Below are 17,352 nucleotides of genomic sequence, written 5' to 3'. Positions count from 1 at the left end.
GGTTCCTTGTAACTGTTTAGTTGTCCCTTAAGATGGAACCCCTGTTATCAGCAGATCTTGCAAATAACTATTGTATTCTTACCACTTAGTCATCCATCCCTAAGATTTCCAGGCTACCACTCAAAGACAACTTACTCTGAGTAATCAATCAGTGTCTCATGAATTTTGTAGTAGAAGCATTCAGAATTAACATGATTAGTGTTTTTTGGTTTGTTTGATTGTTGTGGTTTTTTGGTTTTTTTTTAATCTTACCAGAAATCACTGTCTACTAGACTCAAAAAGCAGACAGCATTTACTAAAGAATAAATCCAAAATTGACTGTTAATCATAAAAAATAGGTCTTCTTAATGTAGTAATCTATTGCCATAAGAAAGTGGGTTTCTCTTCAGATAGGCTTTTCACGCAAAATAAATTGAACATCAATAATTTTAATTTTTCTCACTGGACCTTGTTGAATTTGGAAATTTTGCATAATGACTGACTGGTTTTCATCACACTTGCAGACTGAGTTAAGTGGAGTTTGGTTATTGCAAGCATTACTCTATGATTCAACTTGGCTTTGGCATATGCAGATATAACATATAAGTTGTCCTCCCATACCACTCTATGCTATGAGGAAAATGTTTCCCCTCATAAAGAGACAGCAATGTCCTTTTCTGGTCTGTAGTCCAAAGAGCTTTTTGAGAATTGTTGAGTTTCTCCAAATACCAGCTACCTCAAGAATCTGAGGATTGCAGAAAAAGTGTCTAGACCTTTTGCAGAAGGGGTGCTTCCTTTGAAGCAATGACATAGATAAGGACTCTACCTCTTTTCTTCCACTTTCCCAAATGAAGTAATGACATCTATTAGTGTAGAAGGTTTTTGCTGTCAATGATTTCTCCCATCTGGAATGCCAGTATTGACAGAAGAGTTGTGTGTTTAGCAACATTATTGCTTATAAATATCATCAGAAAGGGTTGAAGTAAGAGTAGGACTGAAATCCCTGACTGGGAACACTGAATCCTTCAGCAATTGTTAGTAGGATGAAAACTTTCTCTGGGAAGGCATTATGGGCTCTTCTGTATAAGAGTAAACTCTCTAAGGATGCCAGTCCTTTTCTTCTCCTTTTCCTGCCTCCCCATTCCCAGCAGCATCTTCAAAAGATTTATTAGCAGAGTTAAATTTAGGTACCTTAAGTCCTACTTCCCAATTGCTTGCATGTAAACGGAAGCCCCCTTTACAGGGCCTAAGAAATGCCTTTGAAGGAAGAGTTGCTTGTACCAGCAGTGAATAGGATATGAATCTTTTCAGTAATAAGTATGTTGTAAGTGGAATGATTTTGAATTCAGTTCACAAAGGGATTCTGGGCAGAGATAGCCTTTGAGATGTGTCTCTGGGAGTGGAGACACCACAGTACATTTGTCCATCTGCAGGTAACTCTTCCCATGTATCGCTGGTGGAAGGCTTAAACAAAAATGACATATATGTTTCATATAAGAAATGTAAAGACTGTATGGCAGGAGAGAGAACAAAATGGAAAAAGAGCAGGATGAGGATTAATGGGTAAACTAATTAGGAGAATTATATGTGTAACAACATTTTGGAGATACATGATGTTAATTTTCTGAGGTAAATGTTAGATGCTGATTGAAATATAAATGTGACCCAATGAAAAATAGTCGGGTTTTTGTGTGCGGTTCCCCTCCCTTTTCCCGTCCAACATACAGACCTCCTTCTTTGTGATTGTCTCTGATAGACAATATGATTTGTCTTAAGATAAGAACACTGGTGGGAATTGTCCTAAGGTAAGAACAGCAGGTGGGAATTGCAGGAGGAACTGTCTGGATGCTTACATAATTGATGTATTCCAGAGATGGGGGAGCTCTGATGACTGTGATTGACTTTGGTGTCCTGCTGGAGAGTGGGCAAACTAGTCTCCCAGACTTGCAGACAGCTCCCCACAGCTCCCAGCAGGGATGCCTACCAGCTACATCAAGCCCCAAAAGCAGGGAACACTCACTTTTTGGTGTGTGATTATAAAAACACGAAGATGCAGTCACACATGGAGTTGTAGTTGTGCATTCTGTGAGGACAAAGATGGTAAACCTGTATGTTTCTAGGTGAGCCTCCTGATATTATAACCCTTTATTGTCAATACTGTATTGACAATATTTAGATAGTGTATTAGCAATAAACATAATCATAGTCATCCACATAATCAGTGTCATATTTCTTGCACCTGACCGAGAGTTTTCTCTCTGCTACTCTACTAAGCTGGCATAGTTGACAGGATGCTCTAATCAGGCACATTGAGGTTTGGCTAGGACCTTTAGAAGGAAATTTGTGTATTCAAACATAGAAGACTAGAAATTGACAGTATGTCAATTCTCATGGAACTTTTACAGTAAATTATTCTGTTGGGTTTTATTCTAAACATTTAGAGTTACTTCCAAATACTGATTTGCTGCAATCCCTGGGGGCATAAAATAGGCCTTGAAGAATTATATTTGGAAATGTTTCCATATTTAAGTTACTTATAAACTGTTTTTTCCATAGTAAGACATTCATCTCTTAAATTTTCACAGTAAGTGTTGTATTGGAATGACTTTGTCTTTGCAAGAGATAGTAAAGCACTAATCTGAGACAGTATCTAGTTAAAAATGTGTACGTGTACATGTGTCTGTCTAGAAGTATGTAGGATGGTATAATCTGCTATTCATGGGCTTTTCTGGAAAAATTCTTTGCTAATCCAGCTAGTTCATTAGAAAATATTTGTACAGGGTAGTGACATATTGAAGTATGATTATGTGTTCTATGCAAAAATTTCTGGATTTTTTTGTTTTGTTTATTTGCTTGTTTGTTTATTTGTTTTTTCTGAGTGAATAGATTTAGGTCCCTTTATAAGAATCCTTGATTAAGAAACTTTGATTTTTTTGTTTTCAGTTTCTGTGTGTACAGTGTAGTTTAGAATTTTGTTGAATATGTGGTTAGTGGAATTTAATCATAACTTGTGTATGTTTAGTCCTCAAAAGTATCCTTTTTCACTTTATTTTTTAGTGATTCAGTTCCTGCACTGTTTGGGTTTTAAAGACCGAAGTACTTAATTCTTTCTGATCTTATCTCATCTTATCTGAAGATAAGAATTTAAATGTTCTCACAGGCAAAGATATTCTAAGATGAAATTTGATCAGGTTTTGACTTGGTATCTGTTTTAGCTGTTGGAAGGCTGCTCTGATGGGCTGTACTTCAAATACCAGCTTAACTTTATTTATGGATCATTCTGTAGTCTTTAGTTCCTATACAAATATTGATCTTTACCTAAAAATCTGAGTACTATAATTCCTTTTATAAATAAATATGTCAGCTAGCCTTCAGCTCTCTGATGTGCCTGATCTTCTCTCTTGCAGAATTCAATTCAATATCAAATCCAAGTTATCTGAATAGCAATGTAAAATGCTGCCAGAATGTTACTCTGTTGTACTGTGTAATTTCCTCTTCATCTTTAAATTTTATGTTTGATAAACCTGAAAGTCCCAGTGTACCGAAAGGCGAGCCAACAGGGAAGACGGCTAGCCTGGCTGAATGGGGAGATTTTAAAGGAAACTAGGGGAAAAAAGAGAGTTTACCGACTATGGAAAAAAGGGCTGATTACTCATGAAGAGTTTAGGAATATAGTTAGGTCATGTAGAAAGAAAATTAGAAAGACAAAGGCACAGTTTGAATTCAATCTAGCCACTTCTGTTAGGGATAACAAGAAGTGCTTCAACAAATACATCAATAGCAAAAGGAGGGGAAGGAAAACCTCCATTCTTTGTTGGACATAGGGGGGAAAATAGTCACCAAAGATGAGGAAAAGGCTGAGGTACTTAACACCTTCTTTGCCTTAGTTTTCAACAGTAAGACATGTTGTCCTCAGGACAGCTGGCTTCTGGAGCTTGTAGACAGAGACAGGAAGCTGAGTAGCCCCCCTGTAATCCAGGAGGAAACAGTTGGTGACCTACTGAGCCACTTGGATCCTCACAAGTCTCACAATGGGACCAGATGGGATCCATCCTAGTGTGATGAGGGAGCTGGTGGAAGAGCTCACCAAGCCACTCTCATCATTTACCAACAGTCCTGGCTCACTGGGGAGGTCACAGATGATTGGAAGTTGGCAAATCGTCAAGCTGATCCACAAAAGGGGCTGCAAGGAGGACCTGGGAAACTACAGGTCAGGCCTGTCAGCCTGACCTCAGTGCCTGTCAAGGTTATGGAGCAGATCATCCTCAGTGCAATCACACAACAGCTACAGGATGGACAAGGGATCAGACCCAGCCAGCACAGGTTTAGGAAGGGCAGGTCCTGTCTGACCAACCCGATCTCCTTTTATGATCAGGTGACCCGCCTGGTGGATGAGATCTGTGGATATGGTCTGTCTGGACTTCAGCAAAGCCTTTGACACTGTCACCCACAGCATACTCCTGGAAAAGCTGGCAGCCCACGGCTTGGACAGGGGCACTCTCTGCTGGGTTAGGAACTGGGTAGAGGGCCGGGCCCAGAGGGTGGTGGTGAACGGGGCTGCATCCAGTTGGCAGCCAGTCACTAGTGGTGTCCCCCAGGGATCAATGTAGTGTACCATTAGCAAATTTGCAGATGACACCAAGTTGGGGGCTGTGTTGGTCTGCTGGAAGGCAGGAGGGCTCTGCAGAGGGACCTGGACAAGCTGGAGAGATGGTGTGATTCCAACGGGATGAGGTTCAACAAGGCCAAGTGCCAGATCCTGCCCTTTGGCCACAACAACCCCCTGCAGCGCTACAGGCTGGGCACAGAGTGGCTGGAGAGCAGCCAGGCAGAAAGGGACCTGGGAGTTTGGATTGACAGGAAGCTGAACATGAGCCAACAGTGTGCCCAGGTGGCCAAGAAGGCCAAGGGCATCCTGGCCTGGATCAGGAACAGTATGGCCAGCAGGACCAGGGAAGTGATTCTTCCCCTGTACTCAGCGCTGGTGAGGCCACACCTGGAGTACTGTGTCCAGTTCTGGGCCCCTCAGTTCAGGAAGGATATTGAGGTGCTGGAGCAGATCCAGAGAAGAGCAACAACATTGGTGAAGGGACTCGAGCACAAGTCCTATGAGGAGAGGCTGAGGGAGCTGGGGTTGTTTAGCTTGGAGAGGAGGAGGCTCAGGGGAGACCTCATCACATGCTACAACTCCCTGAAAGGAGGTTGTAGCCAGGTGGGGGTTGGTCTCTTCTCCCGGGCAACCAGCAGTAGGACAAGAGGGCACGGGCTTAAACTGTGCCAGGGGAGGTTTAGGTTGGATATTAGGAATAAATTTTTTATGGAGAAGAGTAATCAGACGTTGGAATGGGCTGCCCAGGGATTCACCATCCCTGGAGGTTTTTAAGATGAGACTGGATGTGGCACTTAGTGCCATGGTCTAGTAACCACAGTGGTGTTGGATCAAGGGTTGGACTTGATGCTCTCAGAGGTCTTTTCCAACCTGGTTGATTCTATTTATCTGTATTATTACTTAAATGTATTTTTCATTAGTTAATATTGGTGAAATAATCAGTGCGATTGTTTCTGCTTACAGTTTCAGTTTTAGTGAATAAACTACTTGTTTAACTTGTGCAAACATGTTGAAGGTATTGAATTTTAAGGCAAAAACACTGTCTGGAAAGGGAACACTGACAAAGTCATTCAAAAGGGAAAAGAAGAATAATTTATAAAAGGAACTGTAGCTAATGATGCCATCCACTTGCTTTAAAGTTCTTCTACCTCACCTTTAATGAATTAGATTTGTCAACAGCATATATTTTATGCACTACTTCTAATGAAGTGGCATACCAGCACTGCAGTGTACTTTGAGGATTATTCCATCAAAGCTTTTTGCTGTCGTAAAGTAGACCTTTTTAAATAATAGATACTAAAAACTACATTTAAATAGCATTAAGGTTGTGACACAAACACCAAATGACAAACTTCAGGCAATTCAAAGTTAGGGCTGACAACTTGTCATTACCTTGCACTGTCATTTCTTAAAAAATAAGCACAATTGCATGATTTAAGGATTGAATGTCAGACTAACTTTAAATTTCTTGCCTTTTGTGGGCTGGAGTTACAACCTTTCTGTCATTTTTTATACAGGTTTTTTTTGTATTCTGTTTTCAGAAAAATAATAAAAGCAGTGGAAACAATAAGGGCTTTATTGGCTTTGTTTTTAATTTTAAACACAGATGAGAGAGTATTGGTTAAAGAGCAGGGGCTATCTTGTTACCAAACTTACATGCATAAGTATGTACATGTTCTTTTAAACTTCCTTTGCTTTTTTCTTTGCTGATACTTCTATGGAACTTATGAGTTACAGGAACCTTAGTCCTGGGTTACTTTAGCTAAACCCCCAGAAAGTACTAAGAGTTCCCAATTCTTTTCCATGTAAATAACCACTTTCTTTTTAGTGACCAGTACTGAATAAACCAAGAGGATGTAGAGTATGTAGAAAGACTTGTTAAAGGAATTTTAATTACCTAAAATAATGTGAAATAAAAGCAGGTGAACAGTTTCTGTTATTTTTTACATATGATTTCTCGTTTTGTTGCTGTTAAATGTAATGGAACTTTCTGTTCAGGTAAGTTAGCATGTGCGTGTAAACACAATCCTCTCAGTCCCTCTGTAGAGATGATTTCTCAAGGTCTGTAAGTATAGTGAAGGCAATCCATTATTTTCATCATGGTTTTGTCAACTTCATCTGGCGTAGACTGGCACTGCTGCCAAGTGGTCAGGCCTGCACCAGTCACTCACTTCAGTCACCTGCCCCATGCCACCATCAGTGCTTATTCAGCTGCCTGGTAAATAGAGATAAATAGTCTTGCACTGGCCAAGTGGCTGCTACAGAAGGTTGGTAGGATCCTGTGGAAAAAGGGTCAGAAAATGTGGCCTCTCTTTCAAGTAGTCTGAATCTCTTTTCTTAGTACAGTCAATCAATTTCTCTTAATTTCTTTTTATTGTGTTGCCATGAATGCATAATAGCACAAAAACCTAACTTTAAAAAAAAATTGTGATCATTTAAAAAAGAATTGGTTTAGCAAGCTGTATCATCCACTGGTACAGATAAAGAAGTGGATTGTTTGAAATAAGAATAGTGGTCTCCATAATGTTTTTAATTCTTAAGATGCCATTTGACTGGGAACATGTAAGTTATGTCAGGTAATGCAGATATAGGGAGTAATGAGGAATACAGTTCGCTTTGTTCTTTTCCTGTAATAAACTTATCTCTGGTGCACACTGCAATGGAGAAAGAAAGTGGAAAAATCATTCCAGTCTGCCTTGCTACTAAAAATCAAAGGATTCGTTCAATGCCATTACATGATACCCACTTGCAAAGCTATTGACTTTTGATTCACTTATTTGGAACAAACTTAAAGTTTCTGAATAATTTTTAGCTCCAAAGATTAGCATAAGAGTGTTGTGATATTACTGCTTACCTAGAAAAAATATGTTGTTTCAATAAATGCTTCACCCCTTTTGCATCCTTGAACACTTTCTTCCTTATTCAGAATATGTGCCTTTAACTACCTTTCTCATTGGATATTTTGTTTGTGCTTGTAACACCCTCAAAACTGTTTCACGAAGGTATACAAGTGAAAGGAATCTTGGCTCAGGAATCTTGTTGGCTGGGTCACAAAAAACACAATTTATCTTACAGATTAATAGAATAGAGTTGAAACTCTAAGGTTCACTGTTGGGCTCTTATATAAAAATAATTTACTTCTGAAGGATATTTTGCTGGAGTTATTACTATACTCGGTTTTAGGCAGTTAAACCAAAAATATATAGATTAAAACTTAAAAATTTGATTGTAATAACTTGAATATTACATGGCTTATTAATTTTTTATTTTTTAAGAACAGTTGTAAAATTCTTTAAAATTAATATAAGGGAAAAGAAATTTGCTAATATATTAATATGACCCTAGGAAAAAAATTTTACTCCTTTAGTTTGTGATGTTCCCCTCTCTTTCTAGAAACTTGAAATGTGGTCTTCCTTCAAAACAACCAAAAATCGATCTTTAGTTTTCAACCAGGTTTTGTTCTGAAGTATATAGGCAAGTAGTGCACATTGTTTACACTGTAGTTTCACTTTGTGGCTGGTTGCACAACTCATTTAAGTCTTGTAATTATGTAAGAAATAATACAGTGCATGGTGTTCACTTATAAGATATTTATGAACACTTGCTCTCTTAATCGTGAAACCAAAGGCTAAGCGCTTTCTGCACCAGAGAATTTAATATAAATTTTACAGCAGTCGTTTAAGGTAGGCAGGAGGAACCCCTTTCTGCATCACAAATCAGCTGATTGTCTTTCCTTCTTGCACAGTAATTTATGACCTGGTCTTGTTCCAAAGAATGATTTCTTTTCCCCTGTGTGAATGCATTAAGTAATGATTCATTCTCTCACCTTTTTACACTCTTGCCTTTATCATGTTTTGAAATAGTATTCTTGATACAGCATCTTCCCAGAAGAGATAGCTGAATGTATTAAAGCTGAGTACCCACATGGCATTTCCATGGCATATATAGATCAATAGTGTAGAGGTAAACAAACTTAGCCATGAATACAGGATGTTTCTTTTGTGAGCTGACAGCTGCAGGACTCTTAGTTGCCCTATGATAAAGCTGGAGTGTGAAAGTATAGTTTAAGATGTCTTTGAGAAGAAGGAAATTCCTTTCACAGTAACTATTCCTTTATTTTCCTTTCTTTCTTCTTCAACAGCAATGGAAAGATATTGTGGATAAGTATTCTTTAAAATTGCTTCTTGGTTATGCTTTTTTTTTTTTTTACTTTTGTAGCATTGTAGTTGAGATGACTTGCACTTCCTGCCAAGAAATAAAGATATAAAATCTTAAAAGTTATCAGGTAAGACAAAACTGGGTAAAAATATAGAGAGGGTGCTCTGGGAATATAAAGGCTACCTCTGAGAAACTAGATAAAAAAATCATTTATATATGAATTGTGAATTAGTAAGAAGGTCCTGTCTTAAGATTTATTTTTTTTTATCTTCCATGATAGTTACAGAACTCCAAGCCAGTTAGACACAAGATTTAGTTTTGCACAGTTATTTTGGTTACCATTAACTAGATGTGGTGCAGACCTACTTTCATATCAGTCAGTATATTTGTACTTTAATATACTGTTCTACAGATGCCTTTCCTATCTCCTATTTCTATTCTGTTTGGTAGTGCTTAAACCTGAAATGATATATAACCTGTGCTTTTTTAATGCATAAAGCTAGCTCGTAGCAGTTATGAGTTCTGCTCTGAATACAAACTGTTAGTTAACTAGATATCAAGACATAGTCAAGACTAAGAACTGCACCTAAAGAGGCTTAAATCAATGTCCTTTTGATTAAAACTGACAATACCATTGGTCTGTGTGTTACTTACATTTTTTTTTCTCCTTTAAGTGATATTTGATCAGATACTTTTTTTTAGAATAAAAGAACATACAGATCTGATCTGATGCAGACCTGTGGTAGAATCAATATTCTGCTGAGTATCAAGATTGTTCTTTGACTAGCCATACTAAAGGAGAAGAGTACGGTAAGCTCTTAAAACTCTTACTCTTCACTAGGAAGGAAAAGAGAAATAGAAGGCAAGCAGGAGGATGTCTGGCCATGGAGATTAGTGAGTGATCATGAAGAGCCAGTTGTCAGCCCAAACTGTTAAAAGAGCACTAAAAGGCTGCTGTATTAGTAGCAAGTATAATTCTCTTGCTGTGGAACTCTAAACACCATCTATGCATATACCTCTACATTTTGTTGTGATTTTATAAATTCATCAAAGGTTGTTTTGGTATATGCTGACTAGTTACCAAAGAATCTTTTGAACTGGCTTTGGTTAGTCTTGAATTAGCCCCATGCATGAGACAGTAATTTGAGGTATTTAAACAAATGTTTCCCATGAGGCTTCTGATGGGAAGCAATTGTGATCTTTTAAAAGCAATTTTTTTTTTTTACTTGAAACTGCTGGCTTCTTTAAACATGACAGTTGTTGGTGAGCTAATCCTGTGAGTCAATCTACACTAAATAAGAATCTTATCTCAAACCCTTGGCAGCTTCAGTGAAAATTCGAAAGGATGCTTTACAGTAGAGATTGTCAAGAGTGGAACTAATATTTGTCCAGTTGGACAGCTTGCTTTTGTAGTCACTAAATGAAAGTTGAGATTCTGTCTCTTCCTTGAAAGCATCTGTGTCAAGAAAATAATTTGGACTGTTTGTGGTTTGACAGGGATTATTAAAATCAGATGAAGTGAAGGGAAGGAAGTGTAAGAAAGCAAAATTGACAGTGACACTCTCTATTACTTGCAGCTTGGATCACGATGACTATGTTGATATGATAGGTTCTAAATGTTAGGTTCACTGTGGGGATGTGTTAAGCAGCAAATACAGTAAAGTGCAGTTATAGATGATTTTTCTGACTTAACAGAAAGCCATCCGGCATTTATTTTCATTGGGAAATTTGGGAGGAGAAGTGTAGAAGAAAATGAAATATTAGAGGGGGCAAACAGAAGGAAAAAGGGAGTGGTTCAGAAAGAATTTAATTTTCTCCTTTGTGATTTGATTTATCTCTCTTTTTATTTTTTTTTTTTTTTTTAGTTCATACAGCTTGCTAGTGTACTTCAGAGAGAATAAAACTGAGAATTAAGAACTGATGGAACAGGTCATAAAATTTCTTTTTGCATTGACTTGAATTTGGTAGGAATTTTTTAGCATTAATAGTTTTGCTTAAAGTGAGCTGAAGTCTTAGATTGCTGTTTCACATCAATTTTTCATGACTTGCATCTTGCATGCTATTTTTAAATAGTGATCTTCTCTGCCACTTCAAGATAAATAATTTAAAATCTCAAATTATTGCAATATTCATATAGCTGAATTTTTAATTGCTGAAGATACATTAACTGCCAACTGTATGCATCTTTTGGTGTCTAATGAATATACAATGTATTATTTAATTTTAGTCCTTTGTTTAATCTCTTAGTTGTATAGGTAAACTTTCAATTCTGAATAGGCAAGTTAGTGCAGAAGTAAGACATCTGATTAGTGAAGTTTGAAGAGTGCTGTCATTTCTGTGTGGTTTCCTTTTCTGTTTTCCAATATGGAAACTTTGCAAAAAATTGTATTTTGGGACAGTTTTTAGTGTAGAGTAGATTTTTAGTGTAGTGTAGATTTTATAGGAAATTAGGGAACTCAAAGGAAAAGAGGTGACACATGAAAGCCTTTGCTGTTATTTAGCATAGCCATAACTTCATATCTTTCAAACAATGTCATGCAACATTTGAACAGTTAAACCATGCCAGCATCTCATCTTCACCTATATTCACATTAAAGAGAAGCATATTAGCATCCATAGTGATTCATCTAGCAGAACAAAAGGATTATGGGGAGCAGAATGACTGAGAGAAAAGAGGTTACGTAGAGTTGCAGACTTGCAAAATAAAGGCTGTCATGAGAAGAGATGGTGGTATTGAAAACACAGTGGGGACAGTGGTAAAGGAGGAGCTCTGGTAGCAGAGCACACAGAACTTGAGATGTGACAGGAGGGTGCTGGACTGTGATGTGGGCTGGATGGGGAAATGGGAAACACAGACAACCATGCTAAAATAAGAGAGGATTGAAAATGTTTGTAAGGGCCAACTTAGAGAGAGGTACATATCCGTCTACATACCTTCACATTTACTTCTGTATCCATGTCACTGCATGTTAACCTACCTGCTTGATCTAGGAAACCCAGCAGGTGTAATCCTTTTGGACTTCAGCAAAGCTTTTCATACTGTCTCTCACAGTATCCTTCTGGGCAAAATGTCCGGTATACAACTGGATAACCGTGTTATACAGTGGGTGAGCAACTGGCTCACAGATTGGTCACAAAGAGTTACAGTGACATCAGGCTGGCAAACGGTTGCTAGTGGGGTTCCACAGGGCTCCCTTAGGCCCTGTCCTCTTCAACATCTTAATTAATGACTTGGATGCAAAATTCAAAGGAATACTAAGGAAATTTGCCAATGACACTAAACTGGGAGGAGCTGTCAACTCTCTTGTGGACAGAGAGGACCTGCAGAGAGACCTTGACAAATTAGAGAGATGGGCAATCACCAACCATATGCACCTGGGATGGGGAAACCTTGGATGTGCGTACATACTGGGAAGTGAGAGGCTGGAGAGCAGCTCTGTGGAAAGGGACCTGGGGGCCCTGGCAAGTTGAATATGAGTCAGCAGTGCCCTGGCAGCCAGAAGGGCATCAGGCACAGCATCACCAGCCAGTCGAGGGAGGTGATTGTCCCGCACTGCTCTGCACTGGTGCAGCCTCGCCTTGAATATTGTGGCAGTTTTGGGCACCACGATAAAAGAAAGACATAAAGCTATTAGAGAGTGTCCAGAGGAGGGCTACAAAGATGGTAGAGGGTCAGGAGGGGAAGCCGTCTGAGGAACAGCTGAGGTCACTTGGTCTGTTCAGCCTGGAAGAGACTGAGGGGAGACCTCATGGTATTCTACAACTTCTTCACAAGGGGAAATGAAGGGACAGGCACTGGTCTTATCTCTCTGGAGACCAGAGAAAGGACTCAAGGAAATGGCGTGAAGTGGAGGTTTAGTTGTTTAGTTTAGATACCAGGAAAAAGCTAGAAGGTGGTTTAGCACTGGAACAAACTCTCTGGGGAAGTGGTCACAGCAGCAAGCCTGACGGAGTTCCAAAAGTATTTGGGCAATGCCCTCAGGCACATGGTGTGGTTCTTGCAGTGTCCTGTGCAGGACAGGAGTTGGACTCGATGGTCCTGATGTGTCCCCTCAGAATATTTATGATTCTATGATTCAGTGGTGGTATTCTTTAGATGCTTTGTGTTCACAAGTGCTTTGAAGTGCATAAATAAACAATTATCCCAAATTATAGTATTCTTAAGTAGAAGAGCATTTAAAATTCAGCTTACAGTTGGTATTAACTTACTCTAGGCTAATTAGGGTTATGGGAGAGCTGCCTTTCCTGAATATGCAGATTTTACCATGTTACTCAGCCAAATGCCTGTAAGTTTGAAAATATCCCTATTCTTTTGGAATCCATCTCTTGTTTCCTGGTGTCTAGTATACATCAAAGGGGAGATTAGTTGAATCAAGCTATATTTTCTACTGTCTATTGTCTGTGGAATGAGTCTTAAGGGCAAGGACAGGGAAATAATAAACTCAAAAACTACCATTTCAGTATTTGCAGTGTTTTCAAGTATAAAAAGTAAGATAATTGTTTAGAGGTTCAGAACACACCAGATCAGAGGAGATGCTCCTGGCAGTGAATATGAATTATTTTGTAAACTTCCAGAGTTAATGTCAGATTCCTCATTGCTTGTCCATGTTAGCATGTAATAGTTGTACTGTTTTATTTGTAATATAAACAATGGAAATGCATTTCACAATTCATACAATGTAGTATTTTTACTGCAAGTGTAATACACATTTACATTTTGGCATAAGGTAGTCTGTGAAGATGTAATTTAATATTTCAGTTCCTACTGAGATGTGTAATTCAGCTTACATTCCTTTCCTTGTATAATTAATTTTTAGCACAGAGCTTTCAGTTGTGGCGAAGGTGTGTTTTTATGATTTTTTCTTTAAAGAATTTAATGTACACCAGTATTTGTAATTAGCAGAAGTCCTCTTCCCAGTTCTTCCTCCCTGCAAAGATTAATTTATACAAATGTAAGGGAAAGGGCTTGGAATCTTTTATGGAGAAATGGAGATGAGGATACCAAAGGCTTTTGGTGGGCCTCTACAGAGGCCACGGTCAGCAGAATCTACTCCACACAGTGATTAAACACTTGTTGATTTCTAAGGGATACTCTCCCCTTTACATTTCTGCCAGTGTTTTGTGTAAAGGGATGATTTGTTTTGGTAGTATGTAGTGGCTTTTGTTCCTAGAACCACTAGAGTTAGAAAATAGTGCTATATTTTGGTAAAATATTAGTCTCCTGCCTTTTTCTAATACTAGCTGTTAATAGCTTGTTGGAATAGTAAAATAATGTAAGCAGAAGAAAAATTGTAAAGTGAGGACATTATACTAAATAAGCATTTTCAGTAGTTTTAAAACTTCTTGGTAGGATGTCAAAGTGAAGTAAATTTCCACATTTCAGAAGTCAAGTAAGTGAAATGAAGTTGAATAAAAAGTACATGAAAAACAAAAGCATTTTGTATGTTTCTCTATTAAATGTTACTCTCCCATCATAATTATTTTTATAGCATAGAGGATCATCATCTTATTTATCTAGCATAGACTCCTGTATCTGTTACAAGGGTTTTGAGAAAATACTGAGATCTCTTAGTAGTTTTGAACTGAGAATTTTTTAACACTGAGAAGCTCTTGAAATTAATACTTGAAGAAAGGGATTCTGTTACTAAATTATGTTCATCTTCAGTAGCACAAATAACATCCAGATTCACTAGCTATATCTTTTTAACAAGTTAAATGAGAGAGAGTTATTTTCTGGCACCTATTCTGGTATCCATTATAATGATGCAAGCCTGATGACTTACTTGCATATTAAGAAGGGGTCTGAAGTTGCAGCCTGGAACTATGGATGATTGAAGTTATATCTGAGAAATAAATGACAAAAAATTTAGTCAAGATCAACAGTAGAATTCGTGAGAAAAGACAATGAATATGTCGTATTGAGAAGTACGGTTGCTTCAAATGAGGATGTTCCCATCAGTCAAGGTGAGGTGCAGCAGTTCATGTGACAGTTCACTTAAGCAGGGCATGTAAGAAGGCACAGTCACCCTCCCAGCTCCTGAGGCAAGCTCCCCTAGTGGTTTTTGCTTACCTAGCTAGAGCAGGTAATGGATTCCACGTAGTTGAAAGCTGTTGCTAGGAGAGTGGTGACCTCAGAAGCATGCAGCTGTCCAGGTCTCCAGCTGCAAGGAGTGTTTGAGCCTGGCTTGTTTGTCTGTGACCAGGTGGATGGTCTGCTCAGCCTAGTGGCAGAGCTTGAAGAGGAAGTGGAGAGGCTGAAGAGTATCAGGGAGCGTGAGAGAGAAATATGCTGGTGGAGTCACATGCTTCCATCCCTGAGAGAAATGCTGCAGGTGGAAGCTTGGCAAGAGTCAGAGGAAACCCGATGCTCTCTCCATCAGGCAGAAGGAGGAGAATGGAAGCAGGTCCCTAATGAGGTCAGCAGAATAATCTGCTCCCAGCCTCACTTGCCTTTCCAAGTTGCACTTACGGAATAGGTATAAGGCTCTGAAACTTGAGAGTTGGGCAAATGATAGTGAAGATGAAGGTCTAGAAGGTCTATCCTGGGGGTTGCCCAGAGCAAGTCAGTCAACCAGATGCATTACAACTACACCTGTTAGGAAGGAAAGAAGGATAGTTGTTGTAGGTGACTCCCTTTTGAGAGGAACTGAGGGCCTATATGCTGACTGGACCCATCCCACAGGGAATTTTGCAGCCTCCCTGGGGTTCGGGTAAGAAATATTACTGGAAGACTCCCAGGACTTATTCAGCCCTTTGGTTATTACCCACTTTGGGTTGTCCAGGTCAGTAGGAAAAGATTGAGAAGTCCTAGGGCAATTAAAAGGACTTTAGGACACTGGTGACTGGTTGAAGAGACAGGAACTCAGGTGGTGTTTTCCTCAATCCGTTTGGTAGCAGGGAAGAATGTTGAAAGGAACAGGAGAACCCACCTGAATCAACACATGGCTTAAAGACTAGTGCCATCAGGGGAATTTTGGCTTTTTTGGTCATGGGGCAGTTTATACAGCACCCAGCTCACTAGAGACAGGTGGTGTTGACCTGTCTAGAAGGGGGAAGAGGATTCTAGCCCATGAGTTGACAACGTTGATTGAGAGGCCTTTAAACTAGGTTTGAAGGGGGAAGGGGATAAGACTGGGCTCACTAGACATGAGCCTGGAGGCAGTATGCCAGCGCTGGGGATGAAATCAGTAGCCCAGCTGAAGTGCGTCTATACCAATGCACACAATAAGGGTAACAAACAGAAGGAGCTGGAAGCCATTGTGCAGCAGGAAAGCTGTGCCATAGTGACCATCACAGAAACGTGGTGAAATGACTGCATAACTGGAGTGCAGTGGATGGTCAGGAGCTCTTCAGAAGGGACAGGTGAGGAAGGAGAGGCAGTGAGGGGGCTCTCTACATTAAAGGAGTGTTTTGACCATATAGAGCTCAAGGATAGTGATGATAAGGTTGAGTGCCTATGGGTAAGAATCAGGAGGAAGGCTAACAAGGCTTTCTGGTGAGACTGTTACAGACCGCTCAACCAGGTTGAACAGGCATATTAAGTATTCTATAAGCAGCTGGCTGATGTTTCATGACTTCCAGACCTTGTTCTTGTGGGAAATTTTAGCCTGCTGGATGTCTACTGGAAACTCAGCACAGAGAGGAGGCAGTCTAGGAGGTTCCTGGAGCATGTGGAAGATAACACAGTGGTAAGAGAGCCTCTTGGGGTAGTGCTCTGCTAGACCTGCTGTTTGTGAAGAGAGATGTGGTGGTCAGAAGCCATCTTGGGCGTAGCAATCACAAAATTATAGAGTTTTTGACTCTTGATGAAGTAAGGAAGGGGGTCGACAAAGCCTCTATCTTGAACTTCTGGAGGGCAGACTTTGACCTGTTCAGGACACTGGTTTGGAGAGTCCCTTGGGATACAGCCCTTAATAACAAAGGGATCCAGGAAGGCTGGAAAGACAGTAATCTTAAAGGTGCAGGAGCAGGCCATCCCTGTGTGCTGAAAACCAAGCCACTGGGGAAGAAGATTGGCCTGGCTGAACAAGGAGATTTTGCTGGAACTTGGTGGGGGGGAAGGAGAGTTTATTTGGAAGAAGGGGCAGGCAACTCAGGAAGAGTACAAGGATGTCATTAGGTCATGTAAAGAGAAGGAGAGGGAAAAGCTCAGCTAGAACAAAATCTGGCAACTGCTGTGAGAGATAATAAAAAACCTTTTTATAAATACATTAACGACAGAAGGAAGTCCAAGGAAAATCTCCATCCTTTATTGGACAAGGGGAGGAAACATTGTCACCAAGGATGAGGAAAAGGCTGAGGTACTTAATGCCTTCTTTGCCTCTGTCTTCAGCAGAAAGAACTGTTATCCTTAGGGCAGTGAGTCCGTTGAAGTGGTAGATAAGGATGTGGAGCAGAATAGGCCCGCTGCAGTTCAGGAGACAGTAGTTGGTGACAGGGGGTGCCACTTAGACAAAACAAGTCTATGGGGCCAGATGGGATTCACCTAAGGGAACTGGCAGAAGAGCTTGCCAAGCCACTCTCTGTCATTTACCATTAGTCCTGGTTAAGGAGGGAGGCCCCAGACAACTGGAGATTGGCCAATAAAACACACGTCTACAAGAAGA

General features: G+C 39.7%; 1 protein-coding gene and 1 long non-coding RNA gene across 7 annotated transcripts in view; one reads left to right on the top strand and one right to left on the bottom strand.

Annotated features, from left to right (window-relative positions):
• KIAA0825 (KIAA0825 ortholog) overlaps nucleotides 1-17,352 on the top strand; it is a 249,849-nt gene that overhangs the window by 6,618 nt on the left and 225,879 nt on the right. For 4 of the 6 annotated variants that reach the window (XM_064643221.1, XM_064643225.1, XM_064643223.1 and 1 more), the window contains exons 2-4: nucleotides 8,807-8,873; nucleotides 9,449-9,556; nucleotides 10,612-10,675. The exons of 1 other annotated variant lie outside the window; for it this stretch is intronic. In XM_064643221.1, coding sequence (XP_064499291.1) covers nucleotides 10,667-10,675 — 9 coding nt within the window. In that variant the 5' untranslated portion in view covers nucleotides 8,807-8,873; nucleotides 9,449-9,556; nucleotides 10,612-10,666. The remainder of the gene's footprint in view (nucleotides 1-8,806; nucleotides 8,874-9,448; nucleotides 9,557-10,611; nucleotides 10,676-17,352) is intronic. One more of the 6 variants, XM_064643220.1, reaches the window with a different exon arrangement.
• LOC135407839 (uncharacterized) lies at nucleotides 8,683-12,084 on the bottom strand. The gene is made up of 2 exons (XR_010427040.1): nucleotides 11,725-12,084; nucleotides 8,683-8,833 (listed from the first exon to the last, which is right to left on the bottom strand). It is a non-coding gene; the product is annotated as an uncharacterized LOC135407839 (long non-coding RNA).

This window comes from Pseudopipra pipra, chromosome Z, assembly GCF_036250125.1.
Source record: "Pseudopipra pipra isolate bDixPip1 chromosome Z, bDixPip1.hap1, whole genome shotgun sequence".
NCBI lineage: Eukaryota > Metazoa > Chordata > Aves > Passeriformes > Pipridae > Pseudopipra > Pseudopipra pipra.
This window is presented reverse-complemented; position numbering and strand designations above follow the sequence as displayed.